Here is a 25,617-nt window from a genome sequence, read left to right on the forward strand (position 1 = left end):
CGTTCATAGATGACGCCCGACTACAATTAGTAGGCTATCGTTATCAAATTGACCTGATTACGTACCAAATCGATCGTCATTAACAAAGAAACTTACCGGCGGTTACTTCAATCATCACGCCTTCTGTGATCCACCCACAAGTGCTGGCTGCCAAGCTTCGGCTAATAAGCTCACGCTTCGGAGGTGATCCTACTCAGTCCAGTGCTGCAATTCGTTCGCGACGGGTCGTTCAGCACGTGAGTGGTGTTGTTTTTTGCAATCGTACCTTCGATATAGTGTGTGATCAAGATCAGTTTCATAGTACGCCTCGTGGTGGTTGGACCGGTTTGTTTTATCGTCTAGAGTTAGTGTGTTGTGTACGTAATCTACAATCCAAAGAACTGGAAGAGGGAGAAAAACGTACGTGATTGGAATATGGCGTTTGTATATAGATTAAGTTTTCTAATAATGCGATCCTCCGTCGTGTCTTAGCTGGAATGTGTCTTGTTGGCGGGAATCCCCAAGTGATTAGTGTGCATCGAGCGATTTGATAGGTTATCACGCGAACTATGAACTGTGTGTCACAGAACGCGCTCTACGTGATCAACATAATAGACTCAAGGGTGGGGGATAGAAGATTGCATGATGAGCGTCTCGGTTTTATCGGTGATCATCATCATAGTTTTTCCTCTGTACGTCACGGATCAATCAACCACAATGGAGTGCATCTGCTGTGCAACAGATGCTCCGTTGCTCTGATGTGTAACATATTACTCGCAATGCCATAATGGCCAATCTGCTGCCAATTCGCTTTATCGTGGCACAGATCGGCGATGCAACTGCTGCTACCACCATCAGAGGAAAGAAAACGAAAGTGAAGCGACGTCGTTCGTACACGGCCTGTTGGCCTCTGTAGCTGTTTGGCTGCCGAAGTTGAAGAAATTGAGTAACTCGGAATTGAATCATGACTCCCCTTTGGCGTCATTTTTTACGTAATACACACATAAAAACAGTTAAGCTTTGTGACGAGTTGTAGTGTATGGGGTGAGGTGGTGCGGATTCGCGCCAAAGGTGTCATACGCGCCATCCTGTTTAATATGTCCAACCAATGACCGGGTTCGGCTCAAGTGGCAGTTGACCTTCAGAGGGGATGAAACATGGCGTTTTGGTGCATTAGTTAGGTGTTTTTAATTTGCGAATTCGAATCGTTGACTGCTATCAAGGAGATTACTTGAGGACGTGTGTTCGTGAAAGATGGACAGCACGGACTTAATTCACGTCTCTTTATGTAGTTTCAATTCCCTGGGTCGGTTAAATTGTACTCTGTGACGTGACCCATCCTAACCTATACTTTTACCACCACTTTGCTGTTGAACATTGGCTGCAGATTGTTTACAAGAGACGAAGAAATATTTCAACTGAATAATGGTGTATTGTTTCATTGCAACGAGACTTTATACTATGTATTTGATATACTTTGATACTTATAATGCCGTCATTGGGGGTAACTTTACAAATATATTGTTTGTTGAATTACTTCTAGTTTTAATTTAACACCTTTTTGAAACAAAAACGATATTTAATTATGTTGAATAATTAAATACTACGATAAGCATATAATAAACGAAAATAAGCTTTTCAAAGTTCATACAAATTGTCCTGGCTGTCGAGAAGCCTGAACATTAACAGCCCTACTGAAACAATCAAACAAATTAAATCTGGGGTCGTAAGTTCAATATCTTGCGATGGTTTCCAGAAGTGCCACATAGAAGCATTCCAGTCGAACGATATATGATTCATTTTGAATATTGCTTCTAAATTACTGTAAGACAACAATGTATCATACATTTTAAAGCCATTTTCAGTGAGGCCAGGAATTAGGTTATCAAATTATATTTAGCGAATCTCTATGGAAATGAATATTTATTTCTTCGCAGACCGTGGGATTGAAGTTACGGGTATGTCCCAGGTTCAACTTTTCTGATCCGTTGATGGAGATTATAATACAACGCATTCAGACTTTTCCGGATGTTGTTCAAAAATAGCGAAAAACAACATTTCGGGTTCTCTGAACGTTAAATTAATTTCCAGTTGGAACGTACAGCACATCATCACAGTTCAGTTGGTGATATACACAATAAATACTTCTGCTCTAGCAATCTACCGTGGTTTACTTTGTTTCGCGGAATCGTACGCGTTGTTGGAATACACGTGTGCATCAAACGTTTGGAACCGGTGACGTAGCACAATATCGCTAATTTTACCATCACAATTCGATCCTTCTAAGATATTGTATGCGTCTACGTGAACGTGAATATCCAAGTTTCTCTAAGCATTTTTCAAAATATTTCCCCGTGCAAAATATCATACCCCATTCCTCAAGCTTAGGGCAGCTTGAGTTACTTTTGGTCCTTCCCGTAATGATCGAGTGAAATCCAAACATTCGAATTGGATCTTCGTCGTACAGATACGATCACTAATCGACCACGATTATCATCAATGTAATACACACATTTTGCAGATCCATTGAGAATAGGACGATTTGTGCTGATTCCATCAGTGTGTAACCTGCCCAAACACAGTAACTGTTCGCTTCGGATCACTCCCTTATCACCTATTTTTGTTGGGTAATTCGTTAACAGTGCAGTATCTTTGGTTATGCAACTGTTTTTTCTGCTCTTATTTTGTAGCAAATAAGTAGTAGTCTTTATTTTATTATTTTTAAAGTTTCACGTATTTTGTCGCATTCACTTGACATTGCATTGGACTGAACAGATTAATTTCTATGTTTATTTGGTACTCATTTGACCAACTAAGAAATTAATCCACGAGGTATTAGGTGTGCGTGAGAAGGACGCATGGTCTTGTTTGAATGAAATGATGACTTCAGTCATGTATTAGGGTTGAGAATTGTCCATTCAGCACGAAGAAATTTTTTCATATCCTTGTCGCGAAAACGGTCGATATTGTTCAGTTGTGGCCCAGCTCGTTTCCACTTTGATTTCTTTTCTATCCGAGTTTTTTTTTCCTACAGAAGGCAACCCTTTTGCTGGTTTGCCTTCTGTAGGAATAATGTCTGACTTAATTGTATTCTATATCATTACTCACCCCTACCTTCGACCAGCTCCATGTCCGTCACACGTGTTGGGTTGTTTAACATGGCTTCCATATTCCATCCTTGTCGAACGCAATGGGTAGTTCTCCACAGGGCACACACCACTTTGGGCTGATGTTGCACTTGTAATATTCATATTCTGCTAATCTCTGTTAGTGTCTTATATTGAAAATAGGTTGATTGTCCTAGTTTGAAATGTGTTAAATATCATTTCATTGTTTGATTATCTTCCTGCGATAGTTGTCAAATACTTTTCTTGCCCGTATTTTAATTGTTATTTCTACACCCCTATGTTGGGTAGTTGAAAGTAGTTTATAGGCACTCCGACATGTTCGTGGCAATCTTCCTAATCTGTTCCAAATGTCGGTTTACTTTTTTCTCGAAAATCCAAATACCCTCTTTGTTTTTTGTGTTCCAATATGATTTCGTGTTGCGTGTTTTATTCCTCCTTTCTTCGTGATTGAATGATTGGTATTCATACCGTTTATTTGTTCTCTATCTGCTAGGTTGTTTTCCAAAATAAACTTTATTTATTTGTTTGTCACAAGGCACCATGAAACGGTCTCAATAACCCATAAATACACCAACATATGGTATTTTATATGGGATCTACCGGACCATGGTGATGGTTTTTTCATGGTTTGAACCCATTTCAAACACCCATGTCAAACCCCATGACCAAATGGGTATTATAGGCTTTTCGTTTGCTCGGGTAACCAGTAGTGATCATAACAATAAATAAAACGCGCGCGGTGAAGTTATTGCTTAGAATCAGCATTCTATTATTTACTTTGAATAGGCATTCTGTTGTACTAATGCTACGGAAATAACTCAGTTTCCATTCCTGTTTTCATATTATTTTTGCAGTTTATTATTAATAAAAACCCCTCTTACTACGAAACCATTGTACGTGTGCAATTCCTATTATCTACAAGAATAGAACCTGCAACAAGAAAAAAATAAGAAGCACATAAATACATTGTGTAAAAGCAATGCTCCTCAGTTGCTTATTTGGCCAATCGTAACACGACATATAATTCTCGGCAACTGGCTGCCCCGAGTAGTCATTACATAACAACGCTATTGGCACAGTTACTAACAACTCGCCCCTTGCCGTGATAAATGCAGAGGATTCCTCGATCTCTAGCAGCAACATGTATCGGACTAACATTCCTCCCTGTCTAGTCTAGATATTTCTACATATACACAGCCAAAACATGTAGGGATCCTGGAAAATTGCAGACGTTCGCCTACAAGTTTTCTTGTCAATATTAATGTTTGTGGCACATATGTGAAATCAGGAATCAGAATATATTGGCTCAAATGGCACGTTCCCCGTACATGGTCGGGAATTTGTGCCTTGCCGTGTGTTTTCATCATTTCCTGAGCGGAAGGAAAGGACAAGGAGGTGTGGGGAAGTAGAATTGGAAGGGTGGGAAAAATAACAGCACAAAACAAAAATAAACAACAGGTAAGTTAAACTCACAAGTAGTTCAACTTGCCTGCGAATAAGCCTAAAGCTCTTTACCACATTGGATAAGAAACTTTAGTATGTCTCTGAGTTTCAGTCGACCAAACATGGTTTCGTCTATATAAGGACGGCTGAAGTCTCGAAATCGCAATTGCGCTACCGCTGGACAGTTGCATATCAGATGATATGAGGTTCCGTAGTCGGATTCACAAAGATCACATAAAAAAGACTCAGCGCGCTGAATAGTTGCCATGTGATAATTGAGTTTGCAGTGGCCGGTTAAAGCCCTGGTCAGCATGCCGCAGTGGAGCTTCGAAAAATGTAAGAGATTTTTCGAAACCACTGGGCATGGTTGTTCTAGAAACGCCTTTGTTTGGCGACACGTTTGTAGATTTCTCCAATAATTGCGGTGCTCGGACGAAGCCCAGGACCGTATTTTTTCCCTTATCCAACTTGTCGAAATTGGCAGCGCGGGCTCAGGACCAACGAAGTCAATCGCTGAACCTGCCCTGGCCAATTCGTCAGCCCATTCATTTCCAGTAATACCGCAATGTCTGGGCACCCAGACAAGGTAGATAGTGTTGACAATGCTTAGTTCTTCGATTTGGGTTCGGCATGCGATCACTAGCTTGGACCGGGATTTGTCTGAGCTAAGGGCCTTGATTGCAGCCTGACTATCGGAGCAGAAGTTTATAACTCTGCCGGACAAACTCAGTTGAAGGGCCGGTTGCACCCCGCACATAATCGCAAAGATTTCTGCTTGGAATACAGTACAGTATCTACCTAGTGAGTGAGATTGTTCCAATCTCATTTCACGACAGTAGACACCAGCACCAGCACGTCCCTTCATCAGAGAACCGTCAGTGTAACAGACCACTTGCGTTTGTTGTTGTCTTTCCATAAAGCCAGACAACCACTCCTCTCGAGAGGGAATCTTCACATGGAATGTCTTGTAAGGAAAACTACAAGTGAGTGTAATATCGCTGAGAGCAAGAATATCTTCACCCCATGTAACCATTTGTGACTACAATCGTGTATGACTGGTAGCAAGATCAACATGATTACTGTTCCAAAGCCCAGTAACCTGCAGTCTGTGTGCACATGATAGTGCTTCTTGTTTGAGGTGTATGTGTAATGGTTTGATATTTAGAATTGGCTCAAGAGCAGCAGTCGGAGTCGTGGTGAAAGCACCAGTCAACGCCATGAGCGCCATTCTTTGCAGATGGTTTAGCTTTGACTGGACTGTCACCACCTCTCCCCTCTGCCACCACACAAGGCATCCGTATGACAGTATTGGACGTACAATTGTCGTGTAAATCCAATAGATGTATTTAGGTTTGAGACCCCAGGTCTTTCCAAAAGTTCGTCTGCACTGCCCGAAGGCCATGCACGCTTTCTTGACTCTGAACTCAATGTGAGCAGACCCATTCAGTTTGGAATCCAATATGACTCCAACGTATTTGACTGGATCTGCACACAGCAGCTCAGAATCAAAAAACTGCAAGGGACGAACCCCGGTTGTTATTCGCTTCTTCGTGAAAAGAACTATTGAAGTTTTGCTTGGGTAAACTGAAAGTTTAACTTGTAGACACCACTGTTCGACAGCTTTTAATGCCTGTTGCATTAAGTCAAAGATTGTTCCGATGCAAAAGCCAGTAATTAGTATTTGATAATCGCCTGCAAACCCGTAGGTTGGAAATCCAAGCTCATTGAGTTTCTTCAACAAGCCGTCAACTACTAAGTTCCATAACAAAGGTGACAGAACGCCGCCCTGAGGACAACCGCAAATACTCAACTTCCGTATCTCAGCCTGTCGCAGTGACGAGCAAAGTATGCGGTTATTAAGCATTGCGTTTATCCAACCCGAGATACATGCAGGTATCCCCTGACCGCGCGTCGCTTCCAGAATAGACTGGAAGGACACATTGTCAAAAGCACCCTCAATATCTAGAAATACACCCAAGCTAGATTGCTTGAGCGAGAAGGCTTTCTCAATGTTGTAAACAACATCGTGAAGCAGAGTGATCGTGAATTTCCCACACTGATATGCATGTTGCATTTTGTGCAGTGGATATTCAACTAAACTAACGTTCCTGATGTGATGATCGATTATCCGTTCCAAAGCTTTCAGAAGAAAAGAACTTAAGCTGATAGGCCTAAAACACTTGGCTTCTTCATAGCTTGAGCGCCCCCCTTTGGGAATAAATCTAACAGTTATTTCTCGCCATGCTTTCGGGATATACCCGGTAGCAAGACTGGAAAGCAAAATCTTTTTCAAGACATGTTTAAGAATATCAAATCCCATTTGCAGTAGCACGGGAAGTATTCCATCTTTTCCGGGTGATTTGTATGGAGCAAAGCTGTCAACTGCCCACTTGACCGATTCAGTGGAAACCAATGTGCGTGCTAACGCCCACGAGTCCAAATCACCAGAATGAGATCTGTGAACATTGTTCAACTCCGGATCGATACAACCTGGAAAGTGTGTCATTACATAATAACGCTATTGGCACATTACTAACAACTCGCCCCTTGCCGTGATAAATGTAGAGGATTCCTCGATCTCTAGCAGCAACATGTATCGGACTAACATTCCTCCCTGTCTAGTCTAGATATTTCTACATATACACAGCCAAAACATGTAGGGATCCTGGAAAATTGCAGACGTTCGCCTACAAGTTATCTTGTCAATATTAATGTTTGTGGCACATATGTGACACAATCATTAAAGTGGCCAGGCCAACTGTGAAGCGTACAAAATGAAGATGATTCAAAATTACACAGCAATCAGATTATTCGTTTATTGAATGATTTTATCAACGAATTATTTTGAACCTTGAATAAGGAAGAAACATGGATAACCGTACTAACCATTTCAATTTGATGGGGTGGGGTTTTGATAAATCGTTGGGAGTGACGTGGCTAAGAAGGTTAATGTCACTCCTTTGGTCCTAGGTTCCTGGGATGGGGCAGATGTTATTAACCCTGCCCTGGAAATGAGCCAAGGTTATAGTGCTTTTACTCGCTCTCTGAAATAAGATAATATTGGCGAAATCGGTTATTTAGTACTAAACATAAAAACCAAAAACTCCTAAGCAGCTCCGAGAACAGAAAAAATGAAAATCCTACGAAAACGCTATAAAGGAGGAAGTATCACCCTTTGCAAAAATTAAAGAATTGAAATAATACGTAATTAGAACAAGCTCACCGGTACCAAATGTCTTCGATGTGGTATCTTTTTCCCTTTTATCTCCTCAACACAGTTTTGGTGCGTGTTTCAATTACACTATTTCTTATTAAGTTAGGCAACTAGAGCCGTACCTACTTCCGAAGAACCACCGGTGCCTACAGACATGCTAGAGATGGCTGAAGCTAACTTTGGAAGCAGGCTGATCGTACAATCTTCAAAAATACCACTGTTCAATAGAAACCAAAATAATTGGAGCAGTCCATGAGACTTTCTGATCAGCCAATTACAGTCGTGATTCGCTGGTTGGACATTTTTTAACTGGACCGCTTTTTAGCTGGACCTCCGCTAGTTGGACCATTGTCCAATTAAAAAGCATCTGAACGTCAAAATCTCGTGTCAAATTTACTTTGACAATCAATCTGACTATTTAGAGATGTGAACAGATGCATTTACACTGCCAACCTCTCCTTTGGAGAGTTTTTGACATTTGTCAGTCGGTCCAACTAGCGAATCAAATTCGTTAGTTGGACAAGGCTGTGGCCCAACCAGCGAATCACGACTGTATTTATTGTTTATCTTTTCTGACATTCGACGTCCGACAGAATTGTCGACTGGATCCAACATCAAACGAATCGGACCAATAAACGAAGTTTGTTGAAAGGGTTTTTTTCCATTCGCAGGAGCAGAGAAAAAGGTTTACTAACAAAACCCGCTGCTGAATTGTCAAACAAACGATCTGTATATTACCTAATTCAGAGAATTAAGCTACTGTAAAAGTGTGGAATCGAATGGCGATATTTTCAAGTATCGATACTACGACTACGATTATATCGAAAGTATCAGCATACTGAAAAAAATAAACACGTTAACATCGTGTGGAAATCTATTGAATTATTTCAATCCACAAACACATGAAATGCACACGGTTGCCGTTTGAAAATCCATTCGAGTGTGGGAAATATGGTTTTCAAAAGGAATTCATGTGAACATTGTATGAAAAGCACATCAACATCATAAGAAATACCATTGACTCAAATTTCCAAATGAATTACACGTGAATGTCACATAGTTTTACTTATAGATTTCATTGGCAGAAGAATCGGTGAAATCATGTAGAAATGCACTATATGTTTTTCGTGCGAAAATCATGTGGAAGGATTTCCATGTGAAATTCAAAGGGAAATCATTTCTTTTACTTTTTAACATGTGAACACACATGAAAGTGCTGTTAAATTGCATATGGTTTTATCGTGTCGATTATTTTCAGTGTACAATTGGATTTCTCGTGCTATGGAAAGTACAAAAGATACACCTTGCGTGTCTTCAACAAATTTGTCTACAATGTGTTCTACTTAAACTTCATCGAAGATTGTCAAGCTCTATCTCGAACCGTTAAGGGGGCGTCCGGTGTAGAGGGTACAAATAATCGACTTCTTTTTTATTTGCTTAATTGCTAATATTGAACCACTAGAAAAGTCTCCCGCAATCTCGGTGGCCACGCTGAACTTCTTTTGTTTTAATTAGCCATGTATTCCTCGCGCGTATTTGCTATAAGATACGCAGATTTCAATCTATCGGAAACAATTTTCGAAAAACTGGCAGCGATAAAAATACAGTGTAAACAACACACTCTAAACTACTTCTACTAAAATTTTCAAGAGAAAATACACCATGGATCATTTTCTACAGCGTTTCTTCCGAGATGCAATTTGATGTAGGACACCCTTTCAAATCGTTTTTCTCGAAACCGCGTTTTTCAAATTGGCGAACACGATAACTCAAAAACTAATCAACGAACTTACTTGCTTTTTTATGAAGATGCCCAATATGTGTAGCCTGTGATGAACCATAGAAAACTGAACAAAAAAAATTCTCCATGTTATTTTGAAGAAAATGAGCGAATTTCATAGTAAAATAGGAGATTTTTCGGTTTTCATGAAGCCATTTTCCGAAACTCGAACTTTTTTCTATTTTTTGTGGTTCATCGACTAACTACAAGTCTAAGCTTTACAAAACTTATTGAATTCCCCGTATCAGATAATTTTATTGAGAGTTATCATGTTGGCCGCGGCGCTCCTCGACGTCGAAATGGTTGGACATCTACTCTTAGAACGCTCGTATGACGCTGTGTGACTGAAAATATTTTTTTTTCGTATACAATTAATGTATAAATAAATCTTAACATTACACAAAAGATCCATTGTAGTCTTCAAAAACATAAAACAAAATGACTTTCGTTTTGAGCACTTTACACCAGACGCTTCCCTTAATAGGTTCAGTTTTAAATCTTTCTAAATTTAGAATCACCCTAGCTTTTGTTTCAACGAAAAGAAGGGCCTTGGAAACTACAAATACTTTCTAAAACATATTGTAGGGCTAAGTTGTTTAGTTTCAGCAAAAAGTTAAAATTTTTGGTAAATTTACATTCTGGACCACTGAGTAGTAATATATATGTTGCCACGAATCATCTTATTCGTACCTCATGCGCGGTGACCATGATAAATCAAGAACGGTCTATCTGTAATACTAAAACCAGCCTCCGTGAACGAAGAATCTGACAGAATTCTGTTTTGTTACAAAATGGTGATAATTCTTCCGAAATTGTTGATTTTTAATGATCTAATGAATTGGTTTTTTTAGCCTAAAAATAGAAATGCAATCAAAATAAAAAAAATTCTTTCACGAGTAAGCCATTGTAATTGTTTCCAAAAAATCGTGGTCACCGCTAAGCAGTTTTCGAAAAAATCCGATTTTGAGATAATTACGTTTAAAGTTTAACGTCAATTTAGCCAATATTAAAATGAGTAATGTTCGATCTACATCTCTTCCGAGGCCATACTGACTACCTTCCGAGGCCGACGTGCGTCTCTCGTCCCGCTGCACGAGAAACTGATATGCATTAGCAGCAAAAGATACTCCAAATGCTTGAAAAAATCAACCAATCTGCGAAATTTCTTTTTTTGGTCTTGATTAATAGTTATCAGTTTACAAAATTAGTTGGAACTGCATAAACAGTATTTTTACGGCGCTGCTTACTAGAAAGAGACGGTACAACTGCCTAAATACTTTGTAACGCGGCAGACGTAGTGCACCAACACTAATGTACATTCTGACGAACGTGACTCCCGGAATAAACCAGCATTAGGTACGTATTTCAAATAAATGCACGTTTTGTCTTTTGGGGAAAACCCTGAACCACGAAAACTGAACACTCACTCAGGCCGCAGGACACCTTCGGCTATTTGGTGCTATGTAATTTCAGTTCTAAGAGTCAGATTATTTTGAAACTTTGAAGAAACATTCTGGAAGAAAGGCACATTAAGAAAAAGCAAAGAAAAAATTCGAAATTTTTCGACCCAATCAAGTGGATATAGCCGCTTAAACAACGACGCTGTCTTGTACACAATCTTTTCATGTTTTAGTCATCCAAATTGCACACACAAACTGAATCTGTTCCGAGGCGCATCTACTCCACAGTTGGCCACTTCAAACCATCTGGAAAGCGAGGTCATCTACCCATAGAAAAAATTTTTCGTTGCCTGGAGAAATAGCTTTTCCCATTCTTCCAGTTGGGTAATTAAAAGCATCAAAACAATTACCCGTAACACTACTGAAGTGAGAACCAAAACATTGCCAGAATTGAACAGAGTTCTTTCGTCGGTTTTATGAGCCGTGTTTGCGTAAGCTCGTTAATTACGCGTGTACACATTTTGCGCGCTGTTTCTTTTATCATGCTTTATATATCGTCGGGGCAAATGTAAACTTTTTTGGGCCACCGACATGAAAAGAACAACTTCGAATCACTTGTTTGAACTTCCGCTTTTTGGGTTGGTCTATCTGCTAGAAGGTAGGTAGGTATCCATAGTTAGATATGCATTTTGTAAATAAATAACCCACCAGCTGGCAGTTGTTTTACTATAATATATGCTGGCGTAGCTTTGTTTAATCACTCCATTAACTTTTCCAGTTTTTTCGCGGTGTGGTTTTTGCATTGTAAACTTTTCCTTTTCTCCAATAACAGCGCAAATGAAGCTAAACGACTAAGAGTAAACATCGTTTAAGAAGCAATTAGCGAAACATGTGAAATAGAAAAGGTAGTATATTTCCATTGAATAGGATACTGATTCATTTAAACTGCATACAAAAGGGGGTCATTTCTTATTATTTTGACTAGTTGAAATTTGGACAAACTGAGTGTTGTATCCTGATGCGCGTGGCTGATTGGAAACTCTCGTCTTGTCCGAAATTCGCCTCTCGCGTCCTGAAATCAGTAGCGACTGACTGAAATGGCACGTTTCCCATGTTGATCGGAGATTTGTGCCTTGCCATGATCTGCTTTTTCATCACTTCCCTGATGGGAACGATAAGGGAAGTGGTAAGTTTATGGGTAAGGAAAATAACGACACAGAACAATTAAAACAGAGTGTTTTGCGCCCCCGGAAGGATGCTGAACGATCTACAGGTGCTACTATAGCAGACGTAAAACTTCCAACCCCAGGAGCGATTTAGAATTTTCATTTAAGCAGTGAACGGATATATCAGCAACCCCGAGCAGATATTGAGATAAAAGAATGACAACATCCCCCAAGAGATATTGTCATTCAAATATAGCTTAAACTCTAGCTCTTTACCACACTGGGTTAGCAACAATTGCCTATCTATATATGGAGAACCAAAAATCCGGATAAGCAATGGCATTACTGCTGGGCAGTTACCTATCAAATGATATGAAGTACCGTAATCGGATTCACAAAGATCACACGAATAATACTCAGCACGCTGAATAGTAGCCATGTGACAATTGAGTTTGCAATGTACAGTCAGAGCTCTGACTAGACTGCTGCGATTGTGCTTGGAAAAAGGCAGCCAAGTCTGTGACATTTTCGGACTCACATCCGGCAGAAATGTTTTTGTTTGAACGCAAGTTTGCAAGCTACGCCAATGGTTAGCATGTTCGGATGCAGCCCAAGGGCGAATCTTGTGCTTTATCCAACTTATCGACAGTGGCAGAACTGGTTCTTGACCAACGAAGTCAGTCGCAGCGTCAGCTCTAGCCAATCCGTCCATTTATTTCCAGTAAAACCGGACTGACCGGGTGCCCATAGAAGGTAGATAGCATTTGCAATGCTAAGTTAAATTCCCTGTTGAAGTGCCGATTGTACGCCACACAAAATCGCGAATATTCCTGCTTGGAATACGGCACAGTATCTACCAAACGAATGAGATTGGTTTAATCTCATTTCACGACAATAGACACCAGCACCGGCTCGGTCCTCCAACAAAGAACCTTCAGTATAACAAACTTTAAGTTGTATCACCATCCAGCTTCTTCAAGTTTACGATGCAACCTGCCAGACAGCCATTTCTCGCGAGGAGGAATTCTGACATTGGAAGTTTTAAAGGAAAAACTACATGTGACTGTAAGATCACTGGGAGCAAGTGTATGCTCATCCCAAGTAATTATTGGGTCACAGTAATGTGCGACTAATTGCACGATCTATTGTGTTAGGTGTTATCGAGAACCCACCAGTCATCGCCATCAAGACCATCCTCTGAAGATAGTTTAACTTTGATTGGATTGTCATGATTTCGCCCTTCTGCCACCAAACACGGCACCCGTATGTCAGTATTGTTCTAACAATTGTTGTGTAGATCCACTGAATGAACTTGGGTTTGATTCTCCAAGATTTGCCGAAAGGCCTTCACATTGGCCGAAGGCCATGCAAGCTTTCTTGATTCTGAAATTGATGAGCTGTCCAACTAAGTTTTGAGTCAAGAATTACCCCAACATATTTAACTTGATCTGCGACAATAATTGCAGAGTAAACGAACTGCAATGAACGAGCTCCGGTTGTAGTCCTTCGTTGCATAAAAACACCATTGATGTTTTATTTGGATTAATTGTTAGTCCAACATGAAAACACCATAGCTCAACACATAGTGCTTGTTGCATCAAATCAAAAAGTGTGTCAATGCAAGTACCGGTAATCATTATATCATAATCATGGGCAAACCATATGTCGGAAACCCAAGCTCATTAAGTTTCCTAAACAAACCATAGGCGACAAGGTTCCATAAAAGTGGTGACAGGACTCCACCTTAAGGACATCAGTTTCCTTATCTCTACTTGTCACTCAGTTTCCTTATCTCTACTTGTCTTAACGATGAGCACAGATGCCGGTTACTAAGCATTGCGTGTATCTAGTTCTTGCTGCTTTCAAACTGCCTTCAAAAGACACGTTGTCAAAAGCACGTTCAATATTGAGAAAAACTTCTAAACTTGATTGCTTTTGTGAAAAAGCCTTTTCAATGTTGTAGACAACATTGTGTAACAGTAGTGATGGTAGTAGACTTCCCCGCTGATATACATGTTACATTGCATGAAGCGGGGTTCTCTCCCAAGCTAACATCCTGAATGTAGTGGTCGATTAAACTTTCCACTGATTTGAGAAGAAAGGAGGTCAGATTTCTGTACTGTATTAAGAAAGCTAGCTTTGGGTCTAGAATTGGTGCTCTTCCCATAAGACGACAGTCTGGGCGGCAAACTTCAGGCTGTCTAATTTACTGAGCCCTTCGGTTCCCTTGTGCCATTTAGTAACACTTCCTCGTTGAGCTTCTGACTTGCTCGCGAACTACTCGCTCTAGTCCCCGACGATTGATCTAGCCTACTCCGACGAAGAGTTTCTCGGCGAGAGATGTTCGAAAGCGAGCCAGCCAGCCAGATCCCGAGGACAGTTTGGTGATTCCGGTGGAGGAGGGCATCCGGTTTTCTGGAGCCTCGCGCCACTGGTGATGTCTCGTCGCGGTCTACTCAGTCTAGTTCCCAGCGGTGAATCGGACTACATGCTGACGGAGAGTTCCCCGGCGAAAGAAGTTTTCCCGCTACCGATACCACAACTTCTTGAGCCCTTTGGTTTCGTGTCCGGTGTCATTTAGCACTGCAACTCCTTTAAGCCCTGTAGTTGTTTTCTTGTGCCATCTAGCACTACTTCCTTCCGTAGCCATTCAGCTCCCCGACTTGTTTGCGAACTACTCGCTCTAGTCCCCGACGATGGACTGACCTATTGCGACAGAAAGTTCCCCGGCAAGAGAAGTTCTCCCAAAGCCAATCAGCTAGGTTCCGAGGTCAGTTCGGCGATTGCGATGCAGCAAGGCGTCCGGTTCACTGATGCCCCGATGACCCGTGGCTGGTGGTATCTCGTCGCGGTCTACTCAATCTAGTTCCCAGCGGTGAATCTAGCTTACGCTGACGGAGAGTTCCCTGGTGAAAGAAGTTCTCCCAATACCCATTCTTCTTTGGTTTTCGCTATATTTCTATCGGAATAACCGGTGGAGTGCTGTGGTCGGTCTGGCGATTCCGGATGGAGTGTGGAGGCCAGTTCGCTAGCGTTTCGACGACCCATACCCGGTGCTCTGTTGCAGTCTATTCGAATAGTCCTCGGCGATCGATCTAGCTTATTCCTGCGGAGGGTTCCATGGCGGTGATTGCTCTCCCGTAACCGTTGCTCAATGTTCATCAAGCCGTTTCTACTGTAAGGCGGTCATGATGTACATCATAACTCTGTTGACTGTGTTCCACGTCTTTAGGAAGCTTGTCATTCTTTAGGCTACATTACCCGGGTTGATGTCCGGTCCTCCTGTTTAAAGTAGCTCCATGCACTTCGCTTCAAACCTTGGACATTCGAAGACCACATGCTTCGGTGTATCCTCGACGTTCTCACGCTCCGGCACAATGCTGACGTTGCGTACCCGAACCGATGAAGATATTTCCTGAAGTAGCGGTGACCAGACAGGAGCTGTTTCAGGTGGATGGTCCGTGCTTTCTATTGACCTACGTCGACAGGTTTAATATGAGCCGATAGGTTCACTTTCCTTTCTCCGTATTGTCCCATTTCTGCTGCCTCGTCACCATCGAATCGATTTTCATCACCTTCCTCAGATCTCTGGCGTTTCTTTGATTGTAGCGCTTGATATCTTCCGCCCGAGTGATGCAGGTGGGATCAATTCGGCGATAACCTATGCTGCCACCGAAGATATTATTCTGTACGCAATCGCAACTCGTATTACCACCAGTTGTAACATCCTGTTCAGCTTTTCGCGGTTCCGCTTGGTTTTCAGCGCCGCACCCCAGGCAGGAATTCCATATCACAGTATCAATGACGAAACAGACCGACTGTAATCAACGTGGTTGTTAAAGCTCAACCGGTCGTCGATTATCACTCCCAATTGGGATCTTTAATTTGAAAAAATTGTGTCAGTTTTTCATATATATTGATAGCGGGTGTCCTTACAAGTACACTTATATCATTCTTAAACCTTAATTATTCTTTTCTGATTTTTAAATTTAGAAAACCAAATTAAATTCAACCAACAAACTGACAGTTATCCTACTAAATGACGTATCTGCAAATATCTCATTCGCCTCATTGTTAACCGGGACAGCACCCCATACACCATGATCTGGTACTTTTGCAATCCGCTAGCAGCCTGCCATCCCAAGTTTCATATGCAAACTATGGTAGATCTGATAAGGCAACCTACAGAGTCGTGCAAGTCGCATGGATTTGGATGTGTTATTGTCCTAAAAGGAAACAAGCTAAAAAATGCCTTTTTCAATAGTTTCGGGCCTAAAAATTGAAAAAGGACTGAGATATTAACTCACGGTACTATTCTGCATCAGAATATGCCTTAACCCGCACACCCCTAAAGGTCCCTATTGCTTCGATGCAATCACGTACCGTTCGACGGAGATCTGTATCCGCTGAACCGTTTTGCAGTTGCTGACCAACAACGCATCCGTCTTGTGGTGAGCTATTTGCATCTTGACCCCGTTCATTCAGCTTTCGATCGCGTCTATTGTCTCCGTCACCGACACCTCCGCTTCTCCTAGTGTCTCACTCATCACCGTTAGTGATACGTTTTCCGCGAAACGCACGATTTTCACTTTCCCGGGCAGCCGCAGTGTTAAGACCCCATCGTACATCCCATTCCAAAGAGTTGGAACTGAGGAACGCCCGCTGCGACTCGCATTGACTTCTGCCCTTCGTTCGTGTCGTACAGCAGTACTCTACTCTGAAAGTACCTCTTCAGGATCTGGCTCATTCTTCTGTGCAGCGCTGCGGCATTGGCCTATGCGAGGCTTGATGGCTCGGTGATTTCCCTGACTATAACAGCAACACCAGCTTCTGAACGTTCCAGATTTCGGAGAAATTGCCATCATCTAAACACTTCTGCACTAAAATCCTGACCATGCAAGGATCGCAGCTTTCAGCGCCACGTTTGGTATATCATCCGGACGGGGGTTTTCTTTGATTTTAGTTGCATCGACGCTTCTCTGTGTTCGTCGTTTGCTACTCGGCTGTATTTCCTCCTTATTCTTAGCCCTATGGTGTCGGTGACCAGGTAGTTGAATCGTGCTTCGGGAAGAGACCCTTAACAATTATTTTTAGCTTATCCGAGCCTATTTCAGCTGATGTCGACGAGCTTTCCTCTTCGTCATGACGACTCAGTACGCGCCCCCAGGGATTTGCGTCTACTTCTCAGTACAGCTACTTAAGATAAACTGGCTTGCTATTCTTGATCTCCCACTTTAAAGCGTCCCTTCTCGCAAAGTTGCTTGCGTTCCTCTCTCACTCTCCGCTCATGCTCTCTGAACCCGCCTTCTCGCTCGAAGCCAAGCAGCGTGCAGCTTAATCAGTAAGCTACCGTCTACTGCATGGCTCCAGTTTTCGTAGCATTGTAAAGTCACAAGCCGTCACAATCCTTCAGCCGCATCGACGTAATTGATTCGCCGAAGTGACTCAACAAAGAGGTTTTTGATAAAGACTTTCGTCTTCCACTTTAGCTTGCCGGTCGTCCTTCTCTGTGCTGCAGCAGGGTTCCATTGACCGAAGCGCTAGCGAATCGCCTGGTGGTCACTATCGGAATAGTTCTCGCACACTCTCCAGTCTATGTTCGCCGTCAGTCAAGTACTACAGAATGTGGCGGAATTTGTCTCGGTACAGATGTCCGTTTCGTGAACCAATAAGCTCCCAGTTTTGTCACAATACCAGCAACCATTTAGCTCCCCGTTTCGCCGCGATCTACTCGTTGCAGTCCTCCAACTAGCCTCCACAACGAGCCGCCCGGTAGGTGTCAAGGTCTGCCGTCAATTTTTACTAGCCTCCAGAACGCCTCCACAACGAGCCGACCGGTAGGTGCTACGCCACTGGTATTAGGGACATGACAATAATTTGAATGTCACGTTTTGCGAAGAAACAAACGCGCACTGTGTCAGAGATTCTCGTAACACAGCAAGAGTAAGACCCTCGAAACTTTGTACGCGACTGGCGTATTTTAGTCCTGCCAGCCTTTCAATCTTCGGCACGGAGAAACACCTTGACTCATGTTTGCAGCCGGAAGCAGGATGCCACACGGCCTCTAGACTGGTTTTGTCTGGAGAAAGATAATAGACTATTAGTTTTGCTCCAGTACCAGGAGAAACTGGAAGTACTCCGGAGCAAACAGGGAGAAAATCGTTCCTGTACTATCTTCTTCTCTTTTTTCTTCTTCTGGTGGCAAACCGGAGTGAAAAGGAGCAAGAATTTTTTGCTCCGGAGCAACAGGGAGTAACTTCCATGTACTGGAACAAACCTATTATTAACCTCCTAGTGAACAACATCCAAATAACAACCAAACCAATGAACAAAACAAGACTACAATTCACGCGTGTTTTTTGAGAAGGCCCAATAAACATGGTGTCAACATTCACTTTGAAATAAAATTCCGGACAAACCGTAACTCACTCGCCGAGAATTAACGACGTTAACATTTAAGAAAGAGAAAAGTTTTTTTGTTTCGTCTGTTGCTGCGATTTATAATCGGCGATTAATGGTTTGTCCAGAATTTCCTCTCAAAGTGAATTTTGACAGTATGCTTATTGGCCCTTCTCAAAAAATACGCGAGAATTGTTTTTCGTGCTAATATGACTAATGTCGTTTTCGCTTGAGGCAGAAACTAACTCAGTTTCGGACCTAACTGCTGTCAAACCATTTGTTTGAAGCCTGTTTCGAACCTAGGTTATGCGACACTGAACTGAAAACCGGGTTGGGTTCCAACCAGAAATATATTTCGGGTTCACTCACACCACCGCTGTTTTGCGAGAACCCAACTCAGTTCCATTAAAAACGTTTGTTTGAAGCAACTAACCTGGGTTAGTTTCTAGGTTCTCAATCGAAAACGACATAAAGAAAATTGGTATCTGGTTTTCGATCATTCACACGAATTGTCAAATCTCAACCCTTGTACATGATTGAAGTCATCATTAGACTCAGACAAGACCATACGTTTTTCGCATACACATTTAATTTAAGAGAACTGCGGAGAGAAAAACAGCATTTTTGGCAACGTATGCCCCGGCATTGCATGGCAACACGTCCAATGTTATAAGGATATAGGCAATGTTCGATTGGATTCGTTTTTGACAGCTAAACGCGGATCCAATCGATCCAAAATGGAGTCTCCGCAGTTCTCTTTCTAGAGTTTTTTTCTAATAAATACAAATGGTTGGCCAACCCCGCCAATGGAGAAAGATGAGCACGCTTATGTGGCTGGGTAATGGTTATTTCTGGCTAATCATTTTTCTGGGTATTTGTTCATAATGGGTTACGCTTTACTTGAAAATAACTTCCCAGTAATTGGTACTTTCTATAGGGAATGCTTTTGTGAAGAATGTTTTTTTTCTGGGGGAACTTGTGGGTAATGGTTTTCAAAGGAAAGACGTAAAACCTTATGCCTTTACTGATGTTCCAAAAAAATATCGATTTTCTTAAGTGTAACACATTTCATATGACATGATTCACATTTGCTACACAAAAATGACTTCAAGCAGCTTGTGTACACCGATTAGTATGCCGATCAAGTAATACGAAAACCTGTTCTTGTTTTGTAACTGAATTAATTTTGATTAACTAAATATACACCAGTATACAAAGCTGCGTGTCAGTTCGTCTCAACCGTCCTTACCACTAGGCAAGCACACGGCGACTCGTCTACGCAGAGGCTCGGTTTACATTCAATTATGACTCACCTTCCGACAACTCGCCAACATACCGCGCCGTGCACAATCATTGTTTGTTTAGTTTGCTTCAAATTCCGGCTTGTTCCGACAGTCGCAGAGGGGAAGTGATGTTGTTATGACTGTTCCATTCAACCCACGCAAAATGCATTGTGGTTGAGTTTCGCATAACATTTACCTATACGGTTCCCCACATTCGACGATGCAGCTGTTACCACATATGGTTTCGGAGCTCCTCCTCTCCGGCGATATGATACCGGCTTCCATCTTCGAATACCCTCCGAAGTGATCGAAGGATCACATACTCAGCTCAGTCGCCACTTATCGGTCGTCTGTTTGTCATTGGTAAGGTAAATAAAATGCATACCTTTCACGCGGTCTTGAAAATCAATGGCAGAGTTGCAGCCTGTGATGCAGCTGTACGTTCAGCTGGAAAGAGTGAAATTACATATACAAACAGTCTTTATTTGTAGAAACATTCATCGATGCATCAACTGGCTGGCGTATTGATAATTCATAACAATCAATAAAACCATTTTCTAAGATTTCAGAAGTACCTGGCTAACCCAAACGTAATGTTCTGAACACAACGGTATGACCGACCACGAAAACATTTTCATTACCTTCTAGTCCCTGTTTAGAAATATACCCTTTGCGACACGCTCGGTCAATAAATAGCCGGTGCACGATTCATGCGCAGCCGAACCACGTTGACTGGGAAATCCCAAGACGACAATGGAACAACTAGCTTGTAACTGTTCCATTCGACGAAGCGGCTAACAGTAAAAAATAGTGGTTTTATTTAGAAACGATAATTTAAACAGCGGCTGACCGATTGATTACACGAAGCTCGATTCGATAATCAAAGTAGAGGGGATAAAACTGTGCACCAAGTATATTGACAGTGTGCAAATTTTATAACCTCGGAAGGGTTTTAAATGTTCCTAGTATAACTCGGAAATTCCCCAACATTCCATTGTATGTTGCGACAACGAAATATTTTAAATATCGAGGCACTTTGTCGGATTAACGACACACGGTTTTCGATGCAAAAGAATAGTGCTTCTACTTCGTAGAAGGCAGTCCGAAGACCATAGTTTCCGTGTAGACTTCTTGGGAAATATGATTTGAAAATGGCATTAGCTTCACCATAAGCAAAAATCTCAGTCGGCTATGCCCATTTTACCGTGACCTGAGCTACGATAAATGGTATACTTCCTTAACAGAAGGTCACGACTCCGTAATACTTGCTATAGGATTGAGTTGGGAGTGCCCTTGAGTAGGCGTTGTCCAGCATTCAGTTTTGTCCTTGTCCGTTCATCACAAAATGAAATGCTCGTACTGTGATAAGGAAAGCAAAAACATGTTTTCTATCCTCAAAATTTACTACTGATAAGTCACGTATACTAACAACCTGCCATCCCATTACAGAATGAAGTGGTTCACATCTGTCTTCGCGCTACTCCTCGCGGCTATGGCCGCACCGAACGTCGCCGGACAATGTTTAGCCGAGAACGACAACATTCAGCACACCAAAGCAGATAACCCTCTATCGCGAAATCGGCTATACAAAGGTGAATCGATTTTCACGCTTAAACTGCTCGAAGCTATCAATGCGGCCACGCCAACGGAAAACATCTTTTTCTCGCCGTACAGTCTGTACCACGTGCTACTGCTGATGTACTTTGGCGCTAAGTCGGACACGGAAAAGCTACTCCGTACCGGCCTGGAACTTCACTGGACCGAGGAAAAGCCGGTGATATGGCAGGCGTACAATATCGGCAAAAAGTCGCTCAGCACGCGATTCAGCAACAACAAAGACATTCAATTTACCTCGATCGATAAACTATTTTTCGGCAAGCACATTCCGGTCGAGGAATGCATGGAGGACAAATTCTTCGAGGAGATTGAAAAGCTAGACTTTGAGAACGAGCCGGAAGCGCAACGTGTTTATATCAACAACTGGGTGGAGAATGCGACTCATGGTGAGATCAAGGACTTGCTGATCCCCGGTTCGATCACAAGGAACACGAAGCTAGCGATTGCAAACGCAGCATACTTCAAGGTAAGATGATGCAAATCATTACTGTCAAGAAGCACTCGAATAACAATTTCACCACATATTTGCAGGGCACTTGGCAGAACAAGTTCAAGCCTGAGGACACCAAGAAAGACATCTTCTACATATCAAACGAACGACAGGAGTTTGTTGACATGATGCACGTCGAGGGAACCTTCAGCCACAGTATGTTTATTTAACACTGCATGTTATTAAAGTACTACCAGTAAGCTTGTATTATAAATTACAGCCGCCAACGAGAAACTTGCCTGCCACATCCTGGAACTGCCATACAACTCCGAGGACGAAGATGCCCGTGTATCGATGTTTGTCTTTCTGCCACCGGCGGAACCGAACGCGCTGGACAAACTGTTAGCTCGGCTAACCTCCTCCACGGATATCCTCAGCGAAGTCGTCGGCGAAGGCATCACCCGCCGGGTGGACGTTAAGCTACCCAAGTTCAACATCGAGAAAACCGTAGATATGAAGACGGTGCTGGACCGGATGGGCATGGGTAAAATCTTTGAAAACTCAGCAAACTTTTCCGGTTTCTCCAAGAAGGAACAGATCGGTTTCGACGAGATTCAGCAGAAATCCAAAATCACTGTCAACGAAGAGGGATCGGTAGCGGCTTCCAGTACGATTGCGTTCAGCTTCCGGTCGTCGCGACCGGTTGATCCGGCCATCTTCCACTGCAACCATCCGTTCGTATTTATCATCTACGATTATTCGACGCAGGCGGTCCTGTTTAACGGTGTCTACCGCCAGCCGGAATGATGTGATAGTGCAGTGATCGGGGCAGCAAACCTGGTAGTGCAGTAGTATGTAAGGATACATTTTCATTCCAATGATTGCGGCAGCAGCAGCTGCAGGGCCACTATTTATTAATGAACAAAAGAAAATATCTCAGTAATGAACGATTAGATAAGATCATTGTAAAGTGCTTTAATATATGAACAAATGGAAACGTGAAAAATAAAAGCTTTAAACGAAAGATGGGTTTTGGAATTCAACTTCTCCGATGTTAGCATATTTTTTTGAACGCTTACCGTTTGTATTAAGAAACAATTTTTGGATGGATGAAAAATATGATAAAAATATCAAAACAAAACCACTTTTCATTGATTACTGTATTAATTCGAAAATTTATAAAAATGACTCCGCTCTTAGTCGCGCAACCTCACGGTAGTAGGTCGGAACTTTGGTCATACCTCCTGAAAAGAAGAATGTTGACATATTCTTCAGCTCCCTGGTTGCTTTATTGATCAGTATCTTTTCGGTTTTCGTCAAGAAATGGCTCGAGTAGATCCTCCGCTTTAGATTTACCCAGAAAATTTTAATTGGGCACAGCTTGAGCACGTTGGGTGATTGGCGTACTTGGAGACGTTTGGGATCTTGGAACGCTCCATTTCCTCTAGTGACCGCTTTGCATAATGTGCCGAGACCAGAAAGCTGGTGGTGTTTCTTAACCCTCCGCGAGTCGCGCTAATGGCCCCTTAAACGAGCAACCGCTGGTACCCTAAGACGATTTCGCCAGATTTTCAGAGCAGTGTGCACTCAGTGCACTAGCGCGACTGCTGGAAGGTTAATGAAGACACGGTAAGCACTTCGTACTGTACACTATCCTGTTAACCGCAAGCTGCAAAAAAGAAGACAGGATTTGTGGACAATGATTGTCAGTCACGAGAGAACCTTCTTCAGGAGCTTCGTGTGGTAGATTTACTTTACATCGCTGCTCATCTCCTTCCTGTAGTGTTCTGCCCTATACTTCATCACTGCTACAACGTCCGGTTATTCTGAGCGGTGCGCGCTGTTTTCGCTTCCGATCACTGTCGTTGTCCGTGTCCATGTGCCGTTCCCTTTCGGTTTTACTTTGTTCGCCACCGTTCTCATTGGTGTGCGTTTTCTTTCAACTCTCCACATACACGGTCAATTTATTTTACTCAAATCGTCGCTACGAATTACTCATTTCGATTATGTACACAATTATAACTCTACACTTCCTTGAGGACGTGATATAGTCGTCGAGTGCCAGGTACGTCCCATCGCCCATGCTCCCAGCCACATTGCAGAGAAGACACTCTTAGCAAAGACTGTCAGCCGCAGCATTTGAGTGACCACTTTTGCTTCCTCATGCGACGATATCGATGTTGACCAAATGCTTTTTGATTATCTGACCGGTTGCACTGACTTCCCGGTCCAAGGCGCGAACGGATTTCGCCACCTTGCCTTCCGTCTCTAGCTTCAGCACTTGCTGCACTTTGTGGTCACGCAAAACCGTTGAACTGCTGACACAAAGTGTGCCACGATGGCGGCCTTCTTCGCATCGGTATAGAAGCGGCGCTAATTACAAACCATCGAACGTAATTGCTTCACTGCTTTCGCCATGGTTGTAGACGAACTGATAGAGCTGTCATTTTTTCGGTATATACCTATTTATATTTATTGACGATTCACCTACCACCAGGTAGCCTTTCCAAAATTTAACACAAAGCGCATAAAAGCTCAGCTAAGCTACGCTTCTGGATCCAGCATATCGTCATGTTCCAAAAAGTCTCGGGGGATCAGGCATGTGCTGAGAATCTGCAACTTCTGGATAGCAGCCAGCTCCTCCTCCTATTTCAGTGCCTCTAGCAGCTTCCTTGGAGCGGCTCCCATCATCGAAAGCACCACAAGAACAATTCACCGGATGTCCTCCAACCTTCACATGTCATTTAACTCTAGGGTCAATATCGGGAAATTTTGTTTCCTTTAATATCTACCGAATTGTGGTCCAGTAGAACAACGATGTCGATTATGATGACTCGTTGTCGACCCTTTATCATAGACCAGTATACCCAGACGATTATGGTTCAAAAATTGGTCCAATAGAATAACGCGATCCTCGTACAGCTTCAACGGGTATTTTCCAGAACAGACATAAGCAACTAATGGTAGTTCGTAGTTCAGTGAACTAGTCCGAAAAACTTTTACGATTCTCCAAGCACCATGTACCAAATCATCTCACCATCGTCGATCTTGTAGCCACCGATATCGACAGCAGCTGAACAGATCGGGATGCCTCTAGAACAAACTCCATGCCGATGTCGCCACTTATACTTTCGACTAGTTTGATGACTACAGCTAGTCGTTCCGTTGAGTCTTGAGATCGTCCATGTTTTTTTTTACAATGGACAATACATTTACGTACTAGCCCAGTACACGTGCTATTAGTAGATGCCAAGCTACCACACGGGGTGTACTGGGGGTGTGTCGGGCTCTCATGGTGACGCCGCCATTGATACCGACTAAACTCCATTGGGCTCCGCCATTGTTCCCCCCAGGGACTACCTCTCGGTATTACTTCTAGGGGGGATGGTTGTACTTGATGTACTCACTCACTCTCGCTCATGCGTTCATATGTCCTGTATGAGGCTTACTTGCGTGCTCTCTCTGTCACACCTTGATTCACTCTCTAACACTCCACCTGTGGCTTACTTTTGAGCTCACTTTTTTCGTTCCTTGCGAGGCTGACTTGTATGCTCACCTTTTTTTTTATTCCTTGCTAGGGTTACTTGTGTGCTAGCCTCTAACACACCATGTGAGGCTGACTTGGATGCTCGCCCTATCACCTGGTTCACTCTCAGTCGTACCACTCTATTACACACCTGTCGCTCCCTGTGGCATCCCATGCGAGGCGTTTTTCTTAGGCTCCACTTCTGTCATACCATGTGAGGCTTACTTGGGTGCTCACCGTTTTCATACCTTG

The 25,617-nt window shown here is 42.6% G+C and overlaps 1 protein-coding gene across 1 annotated transcript; it reads left to right on the forward strand.

The window, feature by feature from the left end:
* Positions 1–212: 212 nt before the first annotated feature.
* On the forward strand, positions 213–22,863 carry LOC131685218 (serine protease inhibitor 88Ea-like). Its single transcript, XM_058968795.1, has 4 exons — positions 213–399; positions 21,242–21,875; positions 21,941–22,055; positions 22,120–22,863. Exons 2-4 carry the CDS (start codon positions 21,243–21,245, stop codon positions 22,644–22,646), a joined length of 1,275 nt encoding a protein of 424 aa, XP_058824778.1. The 5' UTR covers positions 213–399; position 21,242; the 3' UTR covers positions 22,647–22,863.
* Positions 22,864–25,617: the final 2,754 nt, after the last annotated feature.

Source organism: Topomyia yanbarensis, chromosome 2 (assembly GCF_030247195.1).
Source record: "Topomyia yanbarensis strain Yona2022 chromosome 2, ASM3024719v1, whole genome shotgun sequence".
NCBI lineage: Eukaryota > Metazoa > Arthropoda > Insecta > Diptera > Culicidae > Topomyia > Topomyia yanbarensis.

Coding starts and splice junctions, on each gene's coding strand:
- LOC131685218 (XM_058968795.1), top strand. CDS start 21,243: ATGAAGTGGTTCACATCTGTCTTCGCGCTACTCCTCGCGGCTATGGCC. Junction 21,876..21,940: donor CAAACGCAGCATACTTCAAG/GTAAGATGATGC, acceptor ACATATTTGCAG/GGCACTTGGCAGAACAAGTT. Junction 22,056..22,119: donor CGAGGGAACCTTCAGCCACA/GTATGTTTATTT, acceptor TATAAATTACAG/CCGCCAACGAGAAACTTGCC.